Source organism: Aspergillus eucalypticola (genome assembly GCF_003184535.1).
Source record: "Aspergillus eucalypticola CBS 122712 chromosome Unknown BO83scaffold_46, whole genome shotgun sequence".
In the NCBI taxonomy this organism is placed as follows: domain Eukaryota; kingdom Fungi; phylum Ascomycota; class Eurotiomycetes; order Eurotiales; family Aspergillaceae; genus Aspergillus; species Aspergillus eucalypticola.
In genome coordinates this window covers 35,973-53,891 of record NW_020290320.1, presented here as the reverse complement: position 1 = coordinate 53,891, position 17,919 = coordinate 35,973, and the positions used below count along the sequence as shown (strand labels likewise).

Genomic DNA, 17,919 nt, shown 5'->3' with positions numbered 1-17,919 from the left:
TCGTCGGCCCATCCAATCCCTTTGCTCGTTTCCATGGTTCACTAGTACTCGTGGCTGCTTGTTCGTCATCGGCACTCTTCAACTCCCTGTCTTCTTTCCATCCTCATTTCATCTCTGATCTCTACTCTTCATCTCGGATTTCTACCCCTGTGATTTCCCTTTCAAGATGTCCCGCTCACCAGATATGCACCATGACCAGGCCTCGACCAACTACAAGGAAGCCTTCTCTCTCTTCGATAAGCGCGGTACCGGCAAGGTCGCGCTCGAGTCGCTGGGCGACCTCCTGCGTGCATGCGGTCAGAATCCCACTTTGGCGGAGATCGCAGATCTGGAGAAGTCCGTCGGTGGAGACTGTACGTATGCCCTGATTTGAGATGGCTGATACGGATCTAACATGCTTTGCGCAGTTGACTTCGAGTCGTTCTTGAAGGTCCTCAACCGCCCTGGAGGCTTCCGTGACCCCGGCGAGCCCGAAGAATACTGCCGCGGATTCCAGGTGTTTGACAAGGACTTGACTGGGTTTATCGGTGTGGGACAGCTCCGTTACAGTATGTGAAGCAGGATAGGATGACTAGAGTGATACTGATGATGGCTACAGTCCTGACGAATCTCGGAGAGAAGATGTCGGATGAGGAGGTCGACGAGCTGCTCAAGGCCGTCGACACCAGCTCCGGCGAGATCAACTACACCGGTAAGCTACCAACTCTGTGTTCACAATGCCTCTGTTTCGGGTCAAGCTAACAGCACCAGACCTCGTCCGCACCATCCTGGCGAACTAAACGACACACGACACCGATACCCTCCTGACGTTCCTGATGATTTCTGTTACGACGCGAACCTCCTACCAGCCGTGCCGGAGTTGAAGGCTTAAGCATAGTTTAGTTATAGTGCACTGTATATGGGATATTGCGCGATTCAGCATCGGATAAACATGAATAAATAAATATGGTAAATGATACATGGTATATGCAAGTAAAGTATAGCACAAACAACTCCGACTTGTCACTTCCCTCCCAACACATCGCCACAACCATAGACTATGCTATGCGCACAGTATCAAAGACAGAGAGACATATAGATGGATGAATAGATTTATCCCTCCAACCACCCCGCCCACTCCCTATCTAACCCCTTCACCACCTTCTCCAACTCCTCATCCCGCATCATAACCCCCGTCTCCACCAAAGCCCCAGGCAGCAGATACACCACCCTGGCCTTCTCCCCCTCCCCCTCCCCATCCCCTCCTTCCTGAGAACTCATCCTCCCAAAATGCACCTCATCCAAAAAATACCCCATCACAACTCTACACCGTCCACACCGGAGGAACAACCTCTTCTCAAACCCATCTTGCCTGCGCACGAGCGTATGTTTGCGATCCGGGATAGTGGTTGAGAGGAGAATCGTGTAGTGTTTTTGTTGTTTCGATTGTTCATCATCGATGCTGTGATCGCGCGGAAGAGGAAGGATTAACGCCCCGTCTTTTGCGGGGGCTTTGCGCCGCGGTAGGGATGGGATTGAGCGGGTCGTTGCGAGGAGAAGGTGGTTGCAGAAGCGGCAGTGGTGGGTTTGGACGGGGAGGCGCGGGGAGGAGGAGGATTGTGAGGACGTGGTGATTGTTGTGGCTGGTGGTGGTGGTGGTGTTTGGTCGTCTGGGGTTGGGGTTGACATTGTGGGAATAGGTGTTAAGTAGGTAGGTAGGTAGGTAGTTGATTTTGTGAAAGCGCGGTAGGTATTATTTGGTAAATTTGTTGTAGGTTATCGTTGTATGGTTGATTGTTGGGTGTGGTGTGGATGGTGGAGGAAGCTGATGGTGGTGGTGACGATGATGGGAGGTTCAATGTTGGGTGTGAGGTTTTGCGGCTTATCGATAACGGGGATGGTCAGTACACTTTCCTTTGGAAATGGTGTAACTAGCTAGCTAAAGGCAACCAACACATTTGGTATTGCGCATAATAGGTAACCAAAGGGTTCAAGGAAGAAATCTCAATGTTTCCTTGTTAATCAGGCTGGAATGAACCTTTTTCTTTTCTTTTCTTTTCTTTTCTTTTTTTTTTATCTTATTTTGATTTTCCCCGGGTGACCCTGCATGAGATCAGAGCAAGTGCTAAGTAGAGAATTGGTTATGACTTTGTTAATTCTTCTTCGATTATCTGATGGGCCATATGCTACATACTACTACTGAAGTACTACTAGTACTTACTCCTATTCCTATAGTGATCGAGCAGAGATCACCGAGTATGTGGCACTAGTACTAGTAGTATAAGCTACAGTCTGGTGCTGAGCAGCATTGGGGATAGAAATCGAATGCAGCTCACATGTGGGCTACATCGGGATTTGACAGACACAGAACCCACTTTTGCACATTCCAAGTAATGAAATCATGCTTCTGCAGCACTACTAACTACTTCGTGCTTACTTTGCTTATCACTTTATGCTTGCTTTTGGGGAAGTGTTACCCGAGCCAATCACCCCATCCCAGCCTACACGTTGTCCATTATCTCGGTGGACAATCTTCAACTTAATGGCTGAGATCTACCAACATTTTACCGTCAGCCCTGATTGAATCTCGTGTGACACGGCTCCATTGGCTAGCCGGCAGTGGTTGCAGACGGTAAAATTCTTGTACGAGGGTGTGATGAACCTGCAGCATTACCCTGGTACCAGCCAGCTGTGACGATCAGACTTTGCCTGCGATGCACGATACTAGTTCATCGTTTTGTCCAATAGGAGTGTTCTCCCCACTCCCCAAATCACTAATGCGATCTCTAGTTCCGGACTAAGAGTGATATCTTATCCGGTTGATGAAGAACTCTGTCCCCTTCATCAATTTTTTCTCCTCGTGGAGGCGCGAGCCCAGCGCAGTACTTGCTTCACACCGGACTTTCCATTATCAGAATTATTGATGGAAATTCTAAGACTATTTTTTCGGTTTCATTGTCCGTGGAAGAGGCATTCTTTCCTAACCCAACTGCCTCTCATCTTCCCTGCCATTTCCTTAAGACCCCCACATTCCTAGGAAACAAGACCAAAAGTGTCTATTGATGCCCGGCATATGTTAAGGCCTTAGTGTGGTACCCCAGGCCACAGTAAATTGTCCGATCCTCGGGTAATGCGGCTGTGAACAAGGACAGGAGCGTCAGGCACCGCTACAGGAATCTCGGCCAACGCGAAAATTCTCTGGCATTGTACTCGTAGGGCGGCTCGGATATCATTGCTTCCCTTGTTGACTGAAGCAGTCACTTCCGCTCTTGTGGCGCTTCGGCACCTATCGCGGCCCTTCCACTAGCGACTACCAACACGTATTCAGCCGCTAACCCAAGAAATCAATGAACAGTGGGGCCTTCGTCACGTATCTTCAATTAGCTGAACTTTCGCTGCCTGAATCATAACATAAACGAGTCATTGAGGTGGGTTTTCTATGTGGCTGGCTGGGATTCTGGCTGAAGTTCTGGCTGGAATCCTGATGAAAGGATCTGCACTGCAGTAGTTATCGCACAACGCATAGCTCGCCTGCTTCAAAGCGCAGATATGCCGAATCAGTGTCTCCATATCCTCGGTTTACGTTGACTCCTCAGACTGCGGACAACATCGATAAGGACCGAGATAACCGCATGCGGCCTACGGAGATTAATGGCGTCGTAGTGCCAGCTGAGAGAAGATCATGACAACAAAGTGGAGACGAGAACGGGCCAGGACTCGATTAATTACTCCGTATTGCGCGAGGCGACGACCCTCTGGGCATTGAATCATTCGCTTCAGCTCGCATGGCCGAGCAAACTGCAGTGAACTAGCCGATCTGGTGATAGTCGGGCCTGAACTAGTCGGACATATCAGATGTGTGGGTTATATAAATGGCACGTTTCCGGTCAGTGGCCATTCAGCAGAATCTTCTACTGAAATCTTCGAGCCAAAAATGGAGCCTTCCCCGTTCAATATCACCGAACATGTTATTGATGGCCAGCATATCCGAGAGTATGCCCGCGCGTCTCGAAATACCAACGATGTACTAAAGATTGCCGTCAAGCAATACACACCAAAGTCGAATCCAGATCCCCAACCTGGTGATGTGACCATCATTGGAGCTACTTCTGTTGGATCCCCTAAGGTAAGTCGGGATGTATATTTGCACAGTACAGTGCACTTAGACTTGTGACGCCAGAAAGTGTAAATGTAAATTAATACAATGGCACAGGAACTAAATCAGCCGCTATGGGAGGAGGTGTATGAAAGGTTAAGCCGCCAAGGACTTCGAATTCGCTCTATCTGGATTGCAGATTCAGCCCAACAGGCTGAGAGCGCGGCCATCAATGCGGAATACCTAGGGTTTGAGCGTGCGTTTCGACATGTCTACCAGCCCATTCACCCCAAATTAACCCTATCATAGCATCATGGTTCGACCACAGCCGAGACCTGCTTTACATGATCAATAAATTCAAGGGCGATATGCCGAAACCTATTATTGGTGTTGGACATAGCATCGGAGTTGGGCAACTGTAGGTTTCTCTCTACACCCGTTATTACATGAATACGGATACTAATGCACTAATCCCGTCCACCAGATTGGGTCTAACTCTGATGCACCCCCGGCTTTTTACTTCCCTTATCCTTATAGAACCAGTAATAGCAAAGGATTTTGCTTCGGGAAGAGGTCCAATTTTTGGGAAATCAGCCCTGATCAAGAAGGATACATGGAAGTCCCGTACTGAAGCAGAAGCCTATTTTAAAAAGGCATTCAAAGGATGGGATTCACGATGTCTTGATCTCTGGCTCAAATATGGCCTTCGAGACAACACCGCCGAAACCGAGAACCCCGAGTCCGCAGTCTGTCTAGCCACCACAAAGGATCAAGAGATTGCACAGAGCTTACGCCCCAACTTCGTCGGCTTGCAACCCGGCAGCAACCATTCGGATTACTTACACGATCCCACATTCTGGACCGATGTGACAGGTCATTCGGAAACACTTCCGTTCTACCGCTATGAACCGATCTTGTTATGGAGACTACTCAAATACGTCCGGCCATCGGTACTATGGATCTATGGTGGGAAGAGTATCATGGCAGGACCAGAACAACGTGCAGAGAAGATACAGCGGACTGGAACAGGGGTGGGGGGTAGCGGTGGGCACAAGAATGGCCGCGTCAAGGAGATAGTGATACCAAATGGTGGACACTTTGTTCCGTTCGAGGATGTGGTAGCAGTTGCTGGACCTACTGCTGAATGGATAAAACAAGAGACAGACAGATGGCATGAGGAAGAAGAACGGATCAAGAAGGGGTGGCTGGAACTGACCGCTAAGGAGAGGTCGTCAATCCCAAATGAGTGGCTTGCGCAGATGGACAAATACATCCTGAAGGGGACGACGCGTGAAGCGCAAGTGAGGGCGAAGCTGTGAGCAGGATTGAGTTGTCACCAAAAGCAGGGAGATGGGCCAGTGTCAGTCAGTGCGCCTGGAAGTATTTGCGAGACATCATTTCGAAAGTTTTCTTTCGCATAGAGTGTTTAGAAGCATATTGCTAACCGCAGTTCAAGTTGTGGTTGGACAATCCCCAATAGACGTGGCTAATCCTGAATCGGGCTGACTATCTACCCCTACACACATATACATAAGTTCCACTAGTTGATGCAATTTGCAAGCAGTGTAACAAAGACCCTCCAATAACATTGAGATCCAATAACAATTAGTAGACATTTACCCATCTGCAGGAAACGAGGTATCGGTCACCTGACATAAGAGTCGGTTCTCCACGCGGCCGGGAAGCCGATGATCGCCTCAAGCTTCTTTCATGGAAAGGAACGGACGCATCAACGAAATGCCACCACCAGAGCAAAGGGCTTCCACGCCCACCTCTTCACGAGTAGCTGGAAGATCCCCACGGGTGCTTGCATGCGTGCTGTGCCAGCAGCGCAAAGTGAAATGCGACCGCAAGTTTCCCTGCGCCAACTGCGTCCGGGCCGGCGCGCAGTGTGTGCCCACTCTTGGCCCGCGCCCGCGGCGTCGCAGGTTCCCCGAACGAGAGCTCTTGGATCGCGTTCGGAGGTATGAAGACTTGCTGCGCCAGAATAATATACCCTTTGAGCCTTTGCATGCTCCTGTAGCCGAAGACAGTAGGGTGCTGGAGACTGGTGACCATGCTCGTTCTGACGAGCCTATGGTGGGGGAAGAGAGGGACGTGGCTGTCAAGGCTGAGCCAGTATACGCGGCTAAGTTGTGCTTCCGCAGTGAGGTTTGTTGAGGTCGCGCTGATTGTTGTATAGGAACTATTGGAAGGTTCTCAATTCAGTGGTATGTGCATTTTCTGAGTTGGGCTGAATTTACGCTTACAGTGGACGTCAGTCCCAAGATGCTGAGGAGGTCGATTCCGATGATGACACTGAGGATGGCAATGATCTCACTCACTTTCAGTTCACTCTGGGTGGAAATGCCATAAACAAGATGTTTGATGAGGCATACAAGAACAACGACGAGGGTTTCATATTTGGATCACGCAAAGACAATGTGGATCTGTCGACATTGCACCCTGATCAAGTCCGGATATTCAAGCTCTGGCAAATTTACTTGGACAATGTTGACCCGCTGCTCAAAGTCACGCATACCCCCACTCTGCAAGCACGTATTATTGGTGCTCTTAGTGATCTGACTCGTATAAGCTCGGAACTAGAAGCACTCCTGTTCAGTGTGTATAGCGTCGCTATCATGAGTCTCGACGATGAAGAGTGCCGAACGTCGTTCGGGTCTCCGAGGGAAGAGCTTTTGCGAGGGTATCAGTTTGGATGTCAGCAAGCCCTGCTCAATTGTAATGTGTTACGCACCGGGGATCGCGAGTGCCTAACTGCGTTGTTTCTCTATCTGGTTAGTCCGCCAAGTGACCTTGTCGTTTGTGTCTAACCATGTCAGGTGTCTGTGAGGTATGAAACGGATCCGAGGTCTTCATCTTCCATGCTTGGAGTTGCTATTCGAATCGCCCAACGGATGAGCATTCATGACGAAAAGGCAAATTCTAGGTGTAGTGCGCTGGAGGGCGAGATGCGCCGGAGATTATGGTGGTCGTTGATCATGTTTGACAACCGCATTGGCGAGATGTCAGATCACAAAACTTCAATGTTGATACCAACTTGGGATTGCAGCAAGCCTCGCAATGTGACCGACATTGATTTGCAACCGGAGATGAAGGATTTACCCGCTGCTCAAGCAGGTCCGACCGAAGCGTTGTTCATAGCTGCGCGCAGTGAACTGGGAGAGTTTCTGCGACATAGCGCCTTTCACTTAGATTTTGTCAACCCTTCCTTGAAGGCAGTCACCAGAGACACAAAGGGTAATGGCATGACTGATCTAGAAAGGAGGATAGAGGAGCAGTATCTCCAACTTTGCAATCCAGACAATCCGCTTCACTATCTCACGATCTGGACGATACGTGGCTTCCTTGCGAAACACCATCTGCTTGAAGAATACTCAAAATTATCGCCCGCGCAGCACTCAGAGGCGCAGCGCAACAGCGCCAGCTCCTGTGCAATGCGAGTTCTCGAGTCCGATACCAAGCTGATGAAATCCCCCCTTACCAAACGGTACCGTTGGCATATTCATATGTACTTTCCGTTTCCTGCACATCTACATTTGATTCAAGATATGAAGAAGCGGCCTACGCAACAGCACGCTCATGAGATGTGGAAGGCCATGAGCGAAAACGCCGAGGTACGCTTCGAAGACATGCATAGATTCCATCCGCTTTCCGAGATTGTGTCGCGAGATATTCTCCAGGCCTGGGAGGCGTACCAAGCAGGGTTGGGGGAACTTGGCCAGACGGTAGCGCCCCCATGGATTGTACAGGGTGCTAGAACAAATTTCAACTATCCGTATAACGATACGGGAAACTGCAGCGCAGCGCAGCCGAATGACCTGGAAGTCGCCCCCCAACTTTCCATCTCAACGGAGCATAGTATTCCTAATCTGCTATCCGGCATGGAAGGATTTGGCAGCGCAGCTTCCGGGTTTGGTGGATATTCGGATATATTTGAGCAGGCTGTCCTGGAAGGTGACGCATTTCAGTCAGGCTGGCCCACGATGAGCTTCTACCCAATGTGGTAGAGGTGAAGAAGACAAAACCTCGTTATTGCGTGTCCTGTACAGCTGCTACTAACCGCTGACCAAGCGGATCGAATATAATAGTTCGACTGACGAGAAATTGCGATAGAGTTGCCATTGGGCAGTTCGCCCTTCTTTTTCCGAACAAATTTCCTACGATGAAAGTATATCTGTCCACCATTGAAGGGTCCAATGAAAGCTCTGCGGGGAAGGGTGTCCAATGTAATTGTGAGTATCCTCGCTCACTGTTGCTTGGCTAGAGCATTCAAAAAAGGCGCTGATGATGCACTTCGCCAAATTTCAAGTACAGCAGCTGTAGCTACCAGCAATGCCTTGTGCACAAAATAAGCAAGGTACCATTGCTGAGAAAGTGCAGAAGTAATACAAATATTCAATCTAGTTTCACAGCACGATCTTGGGGGCGCAAATGGTGCCTGGCGCCACTCCGGGGCTCCGGCCCGGAGCGGAGCATGGAGCAGCCTCCGTTCACTGCATCTCCGGTTGAAACAATCTCACTAGGCGAGTCTGCCTGCCTGTCACATATTTAGGTCATATTAATCGGATGTCCGGTTTGCCTATTGGGGGCTCATCAGTGGATCGAATCCTTCCGCTTTGCCCTGATGGTCCCCTTCCCCTGTGGGCCGTCGACGCGATGGCAGTGCTGCTCTGCTCTGCTCCGTCCCACCTATTGCAAGGCTAACAGGACCGGAAGACTCACTAGCAACCACTAACCCGCCATGGCTCCAGTCTCAAATTCACTATTGGTCAAGCCAGAACTTGGGGTTCGTCAGCCTAGTGTCCCGCCGCTACAACCCCAAGACCCCCTCACGCATTGCACATGTCTCAGGTTCTCTTCAAAACCCTTCTTCCATTTCCTGACTTTGAAAAACTGCAATATCGTATCGCGCAGCCATGTCTCGAAAACCCACTACATCAGAACCGACGAAACGGAGGAGAGCAGACGGCACAAGGTCGCGGAATGGGTGTCGCACCTGTCGGTAAGTCACTACCATTCAGTCCTCACTCGACTGCCGCGGCCGCTAATTCCTTTATCGCATGCAACAGCGCCCGCCGTATTAAGTGCGATGAAACTCCAAACCAATGTAAAAATTGCACATCAACCGGGCGCTCCTGCACCTACGACATCCACCGACTCCCGCGCGCAGCAAATAACACGCACCGTCATCCCCAAAACCTACTCACTCAAGTAACGGATGGCTTTCGTTGGGCGATAACATCCGACGAGCGGCGCTGCTTCTCGCACTTTCAACACTTCACAATCCCAGGATTACTGGAATTATTCGACTCGGAACTATGGAAACAGCTCGTTCTTCAGATCAGTTACTCCGAGCCAGCGGTCTACCACGCTGCGGTGGCCTTGAGCGCCGTACACCAGGACGTCGAGGTATCGGGAATGCCATTGCCGGGCCAGACTCGGCAGAATATCTGGCAGAAGTTTGCACTCGAACAGTCCGCACGCTCGTTCGGGATATTGAGTCGACGGCATGCGAGCGATCCCCGCTTGCGAGAAGTCATGCTGCTCTGTTGTCTTCTGTACTCGCTCCTAGAGCTCCTACAAGGTCAATACGAGCGAGCATGCCACCACCTCCAAGGCGGCCTACGCATCCTCCGAGAGCTCAAAGTCCAGGAGCCTCTAGCAGACGAGACCGAATCACCGGTCGAGAAATGCTTAGTAGCAGCATTCGTACAGCTAGATATTCAGTCGACATATTACGGCGTCGACGGGCCTGTCCTTTGCGTGGACAATGAACTAGGCAAATACCAATGGCAACTAAAGAATTCCGAGTCCTTCACAAGCCTGATCGAAGCCCGTCAAGCCATCGAGCCCCTAGTCAGTGGCGTGTTTCGTTTCACATCACAATCCTGGCCACTATCTCCCGCCGACGTGGCGAGAGATTACAACTCCCTGCTTCCACGTCAATACCAACTCCTCTCTCAACTAACCCACTACGCCGAACTATTCACCCCATTCTACAGACACGCATACCCCACCCTCACACGAAAAGAGCAACGCGGCTCCGACATCATCTACATCCTCCACCGAACCCTTACATTATCCGTGAAAACCTGCCTCCTAGCCAAGAACCCCGTCGTGCTCGACCTCTACACACCAGAGTACCAAGAGGCATTATACCTCGTCGAGGCACTCTTACAGCGCTACCCGGAACGACCAGCATTCACACTTGACGTGGGCATCCTACCCAGTCTATACCTGATCTCATTCGGATGCTACGATATCCGGGTACGACTACGCGCCATCGAAGTTCTACAGCAATGGCCGCATCGCGAAGGACTGTTCGAGTCGAAGTGGGCGTCGTTCCTCCTACTGGAGTTTGTGAAAGCGGATATCAAGAAGGATGCGGACAATGTGCCAGCAGGAACAATGGATGAGAAGTCGGATGCTGGGTCAAGTTCCGCTGCGAGCTCGCCATCCGCTACGGTGGATCAGTATATGTCTACAGTGGGGCATATTGAACGCATTCAGCAGCAGATCATGAGTGGTCAGGATTTTGTCTTGCAGGATGCTCTGCAGAGCGCGGATTATTTGACTTCGTGGTCGTGCGTGAAGGCGATTGCACCGAAGAGGGGGCGCATGCTCAACTAAATACATCATACTGTGCCACCCTATCTACAATGTAACGAATATAGTATCTTAGAACGTGACACACATTCCTAATGACCACTCAAGAACCACAATGATCCATCTCCTCCCACCCCCGCCTCAACCGCGCATAGCACTTCTGCATCGGCCACGAATGCAACTCACGCGTCCGATCAATAATCCCAACCAGCGCCTCGCGCTCTTCCAGCTCAGTGAAATACTCACCGTAGAGAGTAATAGCTATCACGGCAGTGACTAACGCCGGATGACAGTGGGCGTGGTGCACCGCAATACCGCATATTCTGAGCACAATGGATCGGACTTCTGCTTCTGCTTTGCGGTGTGCGGCACGGGTGGAGTTTCTGATACGTTAGTTAGGACTTTGGATTTTGGATTATGAATCATGAATAGGGGTTGTAAGACGTACGATAGATATGGATTCTGGGCTGTCAGTATCATATTAGCTATTTCGAGGTGCTGCACTGCAGTCACTTGCTCGTCGGAGCTGTACCAGATTGTAGGGAAGAGTTCGCCGCGGGATCGGTCTGCTTTCTTTTCGAAGAGGGGTGCGAGGTCGTGACGGTAGTCGTGTTGGAGTTTGCGGTGGCGGAGCATGAGGCGGTCTTTGGGAGGAATTGGTTAGCGATGCAGGTGATGGATGGACGGATAGTTGGTGAAAAGGGAGGGAACGAACTCCATTCCTCACGCGTACCGTCACCCCAGCGCCACTTCGTCACTTCACTAGCGAGCATTACCAACGTGTTTGCAACAGATGCCTTTCTCCAGTCCTCTGGACTGAATCGCATCTTGGGTGCACGCTGTCTCGTGAGCGCATAGTATACCTCCTGTCGGATAACGATCCAATACGCTGCCGTAGCGAGAGACTGTTCCAACCGGTGGGATATCATAGCGTCGATGATTCTCTGCGTGATGGCTAAGAAGTTCACTCTGTCTTGCATGGACATGTCGTGGTCCTCGATATCCTCTTCCATTTCTTCGTATTGGCGGAGAATAACCGTTGCTACCATTATGTTTTCTTGTTCAGTAGGATCGGTTATTTCGGGGAACTTGAGGAGTTCGGGGATGCATTTGAGGGTGTATTCCACGGCTGTACATTTCTCTAAATTGGGAAGAAGCTGTCCGCGATAGCAAATCCCATTGGGTGTGGCGTACTGTGGGAGGCGAGATAGGTGGCGTGCTGAAACTGCGAATAGAGCGTTGCTGATGATGGAGCAGTGTTGGGCTCGGCGCGGTACGACTAATTGGAAGTGTCGACGGTCATCGCAGTGGTCGAACTGAGGTATTTTAGTTGAGTAGGTATCGTAAGGCATCGATTGGCTTACCCAGGGTGATATTTCCTCGATGAAATGGCGTAGCAGACATGCCTCTTGGACGCTGGTCTGCGCGGGCTCGGGAGTGGAGAAAGCGCTCCGTGTTTCAATTGTTGTTGATGATGGTTGAATCCCATTGAACCAGGGATTTCTACTAGGGTTATTCACAGTATCCCACTCGTGTGCAACATAAGACCGTCCGTTGACATTAGCCGTATCCCCAGATACGACGGGGTGAAAGCCATTCCGGGACGGATCATAAGGTGGTGAGCTTTGAATCTCAAAGTGAGTGCCACGATGACTGCCATTATCCCGAGTCCAGACATGACCATCTGTTTCTCCGGATGTTGATGTGTCGCATTGCACTGTTGACGCCTGGTATGGTGATGGGCACTGAGCCATATCCATGGACTGTGGGAGTGAAGAGTCTCCGGAGAACAGCTTCCATTTCTTTGGCTGGCTGTTCATCCAAGATTGGTCTTTCGAGAAGTTCCCATCAAGCCGGGCCGTCGACCCTTGACGAAAAACGGACTTTCGCTGAACTGGCCTACAGACCAAGTCTTTCTCCTTACATCGGGTGCATGTCGGTTGTTGTTTATCACCTGTACTCAAGTTGAGCAGACATTGGGCATGTTGTTCCGAAGCAGACCTACATCTGACATGTTTCTCTGAAAGTTTGGCATTAGTATACATTCAATAGATGAGTAATGCTTTTAATTCCTACCGCGGCAGTTAGAGCAAGGCGTCCGTGCCAGTTTAGACCGTGAGGATGGCATTGTTGGATGTGAAGCAATTGGCGGTAACGGCAATTCGACGGCGCGGCCTACTCTATTGGGCCAAAGCCGCCTTGAGGGGAAGTTCCCCACATCCCCGCATTCCTTGCATTCTCCCACCAAACATAATTTCATCAAGATAAGTGTTTCATTTCACTAACAATTCTATGAGCTCTGGAGCTTGACAGGATCAATGTAAATCATTGCAGTTCAGTCGCTCGCCATTCTCGTTAAACCGGACTACCTCCCCAGACAGCAGAGCCCGTTGCAGAGCTTGGCCAATTTTCATCACCATGATTCCTCGCTCTAGCGGCAGCGGAACTTCGGTGTCCTTCAGCACTGCATTCACAAACTCGTTGGCTTCCACAGCAAATGCATTCTCGAATCGCTCCCAGTATTCCGGCTGCACTTCGTGCCGCATACCCAGTTTATCGGCAAGGACAACGTTGTTCTGTCGCGGGATCACGTTGACCATCACCTTGCCCTCGGTTCCGGTGATCTCGGTGCAGACATCATGACCATGTGCCTGGGTCCGCGAGCAGTAGAAGTAAGCGATCTTTCCACCCCAGAACTCAACAACTCCGACTGCATTGTCCACGTCTGCCAGGTCCTTCAGCTCAGGGTGATGCTGAAGCGTGCCAGCTGCCCAACAAGCTTTGGGCGTCGGGTTATCCAAGAACCAGAGCGACAAGTCAATATCGTGGATGGCACAATCGACGAAGATACCACCGTTGCGAGATGCGTATCGGACGAAGAAGCCCGTCTCATCCTTCAAGTCGCAGGTGTTTGACCGTACCAGAAATGGTGATCCAATGGCCTTTTTGTCGAAGATCTTCTGGCTCGCGTCCCGGTAGGAGGCATCGAATCTGCGCGAGAAACCAGCCATCACTTTGAGCGAAGGCTTGACTCTTGCTGCATCAACCACTGACTGGGCCTAGTGTCGAAGTGTGTCAGCGTGGTTTGATCAGTTACGGCACAGTAGCATACCTCTGCCAAGTCCGTACTCAATGGCTTTTCGCAAAGGACATGCAGGTCTTTGTTGATAGCAGCCAGGGATTGGCTTGCATGCACATCAGTGCTGCTCGAGATCCAGACTGCCTGAAGTCCGGGGTGAGCCAGCATGTTGTCGTAGTTTTCATACACAGTGATGCCGAAATCTCTATACTCCTGGTTGCTCGTGGCCCATTCAATCTCGCTAGCATCAGTGCTGCAGACAGCCACCACTTTCGCCCGTGGAACCCGGTAGAGCAATGTATGCACATGGCGCTTTCCCTGGATGTATATTAGCATTGAGGTACGAGACTCTGAATGCAAAGGATGCGTACCATCCGGCCAAGGCCAACAACTGCAATCTGGATGGAACTCATGATTACGTTTATTGTGATGATCGAGTACTTGAGAAGTTGTTTCCTCTAGTATATTTTTCAGTGAAGTTCAAAGTGCATTCTGGGAATCATGAGCTCTATTTATGCCTTTTGGTGTTCAGTATACAGAAGCTGGTCACCTTACAACTGTATGTACAGCCGCCGACACTTCCCTAAAACGGTAAACGGCTGTTGGCGGCCTTGGCCGCAGCCTCGCCGGGACATACCGGAATAGGCAAAAGAGAGTAATATCATGCAGTTTTCGAACCTCACAGGTTGGCCCATAATTGTAATAACGGGGATTGAAACCCGATCCTGGATACTCTCAAATCGAACATTTGAGCTCGTTGAGTTCATAGAAATGCTGTCGTAGAAGGAAATAACGCCCGCTGTCCTGAATGCGGAAGATCATGTGACCCACTCAGCGATAACCATCCGTTTGATGCTAACAATTTGTTATCCACTCATCCATCCCCGAACATGGCAACGATAGGAATCCATCTTGCAGTTCCATGCCACGACACAAGTCGCTCCTAAGGCCTCCAAGTACCAGCTAATCTTAATATTAGTTCTTCATATGCTTGTCGCCGGGGTATACTCCCCAACCGGCTCGCACGATGAAGAATGTACGGAATGACTTTCTCCCTGCCGATCGGAAAATTGCAACCCGAGGTACGGAGATCGATCACAACTCATTGCAAACCCTGCTGACGCTTCAGACTGCCGTTTATGCACAAAAAGACGCATAAAATGTGATCGGACTATTCCACAGTGCCGTAAGTGCACTATTCGCGGGCTCGGTTGTCCTGGGTTCGACGCAGTTCAATTGAATTGGAACCATGCCATGGCACGTCGAGGGAACCAGTCTTTATCTCGACCTGGATTCAGTCCGCAAGATCGAGAAACGGAAGGCTACATCATCAAGCATGGTACTTCTATTCTCCATACATTCGTTGTGGAGGCCAGTCCGCCGATCCCTCACCCTCTGACAAATGATGGTCTCGGTCGCCGCCAGTCATCGACGGTCCTGGGTGAACGACTGATCAATCACTTTAGCCGCCATGTTGTAAGCATATTCTCGTGGATCGACAGTCACAAGAATCCTTGGAGAAAGATCGTGCTGCCTCTGGCGCAAGGGTCTATAAGTGTCCGCTTGTCTATACTCAATCTCGCTGCCGCTCACTTAGCAGCCACATCTACTGGTACCATTGCATTACGTATGAAACAGGTCAATCTTAGCCTAAGAGATATTGCCTTACGCAGCCTAAACCAAGAGATCCAGCGACAACTAGACTGTCATGCCGTGAAGCCCCCTGACCAGCTATGTCTGACTAGAATTCTCATTGCTGCGATTACACTTTGCCATGCGGAATTGGTGACTCGCGATTCGACTGACTGGACTACTCATCTACATGCTTGTCGTGCCATCGTAAGCAGGTATGGAGTGTGCGCTCGCAACGAGACTCTCGATCCCATGACACAATTTGCGATCAAAGAGATCAGGGACGTTGAGGTATTCAATAATGTTTTCTCCTTCTCAGGCAGCAGTAAAGTAGCGACTACAGCAATCGAGTTCCAGCCTTGGACATTTACAGACCTGATCAATGACATTACTGCCATGGAAAGACATCATTATGGGTATCTCATCGAAGGCCGACAGCCACCTGATGTCAACTTCAACATCTGGCAAGCAAAGCTAGAGCAGGCCTCCACACAAATGAGTCTGTCGGATATCACATGTCTCTTGTCCCAGGGGAAGACTACGCGAGAAGGCTTTGAAGCTCTCATAGACACACATTATTACGCGACGCTTATCTACCTTCATCAGGCTTTTGCATCTCCAACCGCAATGATGAAAACCGTCTCCTCTACCGTACCCATACTGCTCGATAGAATTCAAAAGGTTGTCTTGGCTTCCGGTGATGCATTCTCACAGGACCTCTTCTTCCCTCTGTTCATTGCTGGCACAGAGTGTTGGGGAGATGAGGATAAGCAACGAATAGTTGAACAGGTTCTGCTAAAGCTACTTGTGACGACTGGGTTGTGGTGCAACCATAGGGCACTGGACTTTCTGCGTGCATTCTGGTCAAGCTCAAAGCATCATGGCACCGGGAAGTGGATACAGTATGGTCGAGATTCCAAACAACAGCTCGGTCACCTTCTTGTGTTCTGATATGGATGAGCTCGGAGAAAACTCCGTATCTAACACACTATCGAATATCATCTGCGGGTGGTTCCATGCAGCTGATATGTCACGCCATCACATATCAACAGTTTCTTCATCCTCAACGCCGAACAACACCCTCATCGGATCCTGATAATGCATGAAGCCAACACCGGGCTCGCACACCCCATACCCTAGAAGTCTCTGGGCTTGGGGCTTCATCCTTTTAACTCGTTCCAAAGGAACGACCAAGAACTGGTTCTCGGCCGGACGTAGCGTCGGCTTGCAGAGGAAGATTCCCACCGTTTCGCGGCAATCGTTTCTAAGCGCCAGAATGGTCATCAAAGTGCGGCAAAGAAATTGAAGAAAGGAGGAACATACTCAGTGACATTCGCACCGCCAGCATGATACAGATTCCCCAAGAATATAAACGCATCACCGGGTTCCAGTTCCGCAGGGACTGTCTCCTCATCGAATGGTTGCCGCTCCGGGCCCCAGAGATGTGATCCTGGAATTGCAACGGTCGCGCCGTTCTCCTTGGCTGTCTTCGTCAATGCGGTCACACAACCAATCATTACAGGCAGTTGAGCGTCATGTGGATGATAGTCACTGCTATCATGTCAGCCTAACAGCCTGACATAGGTCCCTGCTGACATACTTATCATCCCGATGAAGCACCTGCTGCTTACTTCCTGGTGTCACCCGGAACCCAGCCGTACTAGAGATGATCGGCTTTCCAGAAACGCTCACCTTATGATCGCCCCTCCAGAATGAATAGCTGGATGAGACAAGTGCATTGGCAACGCTGATATAAGTTGGATTGCAAGCCAAGTCGACGCATGCATCTGAGATGCCTAGCAAACTGGTAGCACGCTGGGTGGTTGGAGGGAACAAGCCATACTTGTCTGGTATATCTTTATCGAAGTGGGGCTTGAGATCTTGTTTGATCTGTTCGGCTGCATCGCGTGTGATTAGGCCCTCTACAATCACGCCCCCGTCTCGACGGATTGCCTCGACGAGGACATCAGTAGAGGTACTGGTGGCATTGAAGCGTGCAAAGGAAGCCTTCCTATCGATGGAGGTAGCAGGAGCGATCATTGTGGCCAAGAGATGGAACTTCAGATGAATAAAATTGAACAAAGACAACTAAGGGATGATGATTCTGTCTCGAAAAATATGGATATACTCGACCTTATATAGCCTATTGAGCCAGATACAGAAACTGTATCTACAATCCCTTATTACGTCTAGTATCACTATCTACCTCTCTCAAGTGCATCACATTACCCCTCGACAAACCATCCCTTGAACCTTCTCCTCCCGAACCTCGTATAGACAAGTAAATCCCAGGCCCAATCCGGCAATATACATGAGAAAGCTTATCCCCGCAAAGGATTCTTTCACCCACCCACCCATCCACTCATAGAACTTGAACTGTGGGGTATGAAGTAGAGAGCCAATCATGCACCGACACCCATTCGGCATCTGACTACTAGTTAGAATTGAAAACTACATACGTAGTGCCTGCTATTTGTTAAGGATCATGTAATACCTGAGATTAGCTATGAGCCGAATATCCTTT

At 50.2% G+C, this 17,919-nt stretch overlaps 9 protein-coding genes across 9 annotated transcripts; 5 read left to right on the top strand and 4 right to left on the bottom strand.

The window, feature by feature from the left end:
- The first annotated feature begins 27 nt into the window (after nt 1-27).
- BO83DRAFT_191518 (putative cytokinesis EF-hand protein Cdc4) lies at nt 28-976 on the top strand. The gene is made up of 4 exons (XM_025526550.1): nt 28-353; nt 408-548; nt 599-691; nt 751-976. The coding sequence occupies exons 1-4, from the start codon at nt 167-169 to the stop codon at nt 777-779; spliced, it is 450 nt and encodes a 149-aa protein (XP_025382228.1). The 5' UTR covers nt 28-166; the 3' UTR covers nt 780-976.
- On the bottom strand, nt 934-1,668 carry BO83DRAFT_349868 (uncharacterized protein; the record flags this gene model as incomplete). Its single annotated transcript, XM_025528882.1, has 1 exon — nt 934-1,668. The coding sequence occupies one exon, from the start codon at nt 1,666-1,668 to the stop codon at nt 1,093-1,095; it is 576 nt and encodes a 191-aa protein (XP_025382227.1). The 3' UTR covers nt 934-1,092.
- Nucleotides 1,669-3,913: 2,245 nt separating this feature from the next.
- BO83DRAFT_442108 (toxin biosynthesis protein) lies at nt 3,914-5,450 on the top strand (the record flags this gene model as incomplete). Its single annotated transcript, XM_025536382.1, has 4 exons — nt 3,914-4,105; nt 4,193-4,331; nt 4,385-4,493; nt 4,560-5,450. 4 exons carry the CDS (start codon nt 3,914-3,916, stop codon nt 5,392-5,394), a joined length of 1,275 nt encoding a protein of 424 aa, XP_025382226.1. The 3' UTR covers nt 5,395-5,450.
- Nucleotides 5,451-5,808: 358 nt separating this feature from the next.
- Nucleotides 5,809-8,085, top strand: BO83DRAFT_372780 (C6 transcription factor; the record flags this gene model as incomplete). Its single annotated transcript, XM_025529995.1, has 4 exons — nt 5,809-6,193; nt 6,258-6,285; nt 6,344-6,852; nt 6,898-8,085. Exons 1-4 carry the CDS (start codon nt 5,813-5,815, stop codon nt 8,083-8,085), a joined length of 2,106 nt encoding a protein of 701 aa, XP_025382225.1. The 5' UTR covers nt 5,809-5,812.
- A 525-nt stretch (nt 8,086-8,610) lies between these two features.
- BO83DRAFT_349860 (Zn(II)2Cys6 transcription factor domain-containing protein) lies at nt 8,611-10,757 on the top strand. Its single transcript, XM_025528881.1, has 2 exons — nt 8,611-9,080; nt 9,148-10,757. The coding sequence occupies exons 1-2, from the start codon at nt 8,995-8,997 to the stop codon at nt 10,706-10,708; spliced, it is 1,647 nt and encodes a 548-aa protein (XP_025382224.1). The 5' UTR covers nt 8,611-8,994; the 3' UTR covers nt 10,709-10,757.
- On the bottom strand, nt 10,748-12,802 carry BO83DRAFT_191475 (uncharacterized protein). The gene is made up of 6 exons (XM_025526549.1): nt 12,761-12,802; nt 12,690-12,704; nt 12,049-12,638; nt 11,400-12,000; nt 11,133-11,328; nt 10,748-11,067 (listed from the first exon to the last, which is right to left on the bottom strand). The coding sequence occupies exons 3-6, from the start codon at nt 12,502-12,504 to the stop codon at nt 10,788-10,790; spliced, it is 1,533 nt and encodes a 510-aa protein (XP_025382223.1). The 5' UTR covers nt 12,505-12,638; nt 12,690-12,704; nt 12,761-12,802; the 3' UTR covers nt 10,748-10,787.
- A 176-nt stretch (nt 12,803-12,978) lies between these two features.
- BO83DRAFT_349855 (Gfo/Idh/MocA family protein) lies at nt 12,979-14,217 on the bottom strand. The gene is made up of 3 exons (XM_025528880.1): nt 14,135-14,217; nt 13,797-14,081; nt 12,979-13,743 (listed from the first exon to the last, which is right to left on the bottom strand). Exons 1-3 carry the CDS (start codon nt 14,174-14,176, stop codon nt 13,000-13,002), a joined length of 1,071 nt encoding a protein of 356 aa, XP_025382222.1. The 5' UTR covers nt 14,177-14,217; the 3' UTR covers nt 12,979-12,999.
- A 451-nt stretch (nt 14,218-14,668) lies between these two features.
- BO83DRAFT_191409 (Zn(II)2Cys6 transcription factor) lies at nt 14,669-16,390 on the top strand. The gene is made up of 2 exons (XM_025526548.1): nt 14,669-14,845; nt 14,893-16,390. The coding sequence occupies exons 1-2, from the start codon at nt 14,791-14,793 to the stop codon at nt 16,344-16,346; spliced, it is 1,509 nt and encodes a 502-aa protein (XP_025382221.1). The 5' UTR covers nt 14,669-14,790; the 3' UTR covers nt 16,347-16,390.
- Nucleotides 16,391-16,433: 43 nt separating this feature from the next.
- BO83DRAFT_432516 (phytanoyl-CoA dioxygenase family protein) lies at nt 16,434-17,435 on the bottom strand (the record flags this gene model as incomplete). The annotated part of the gene is made up of 3 exons (XM_025535628.1): nt 16,434-16,659; nt 16,719-16,946; nt 16,996-17,435. The coding sequence occupies 3 exons, from the start codon at nt 17,433-17,435 to the stop codon at nt 16,434-16,436; spliced, it is 894 nt and encodes a 297-aa protein (XP_025382220.1).
- Nucleotides 17,436-17,919: the final 484 nt, after the last annotated feature.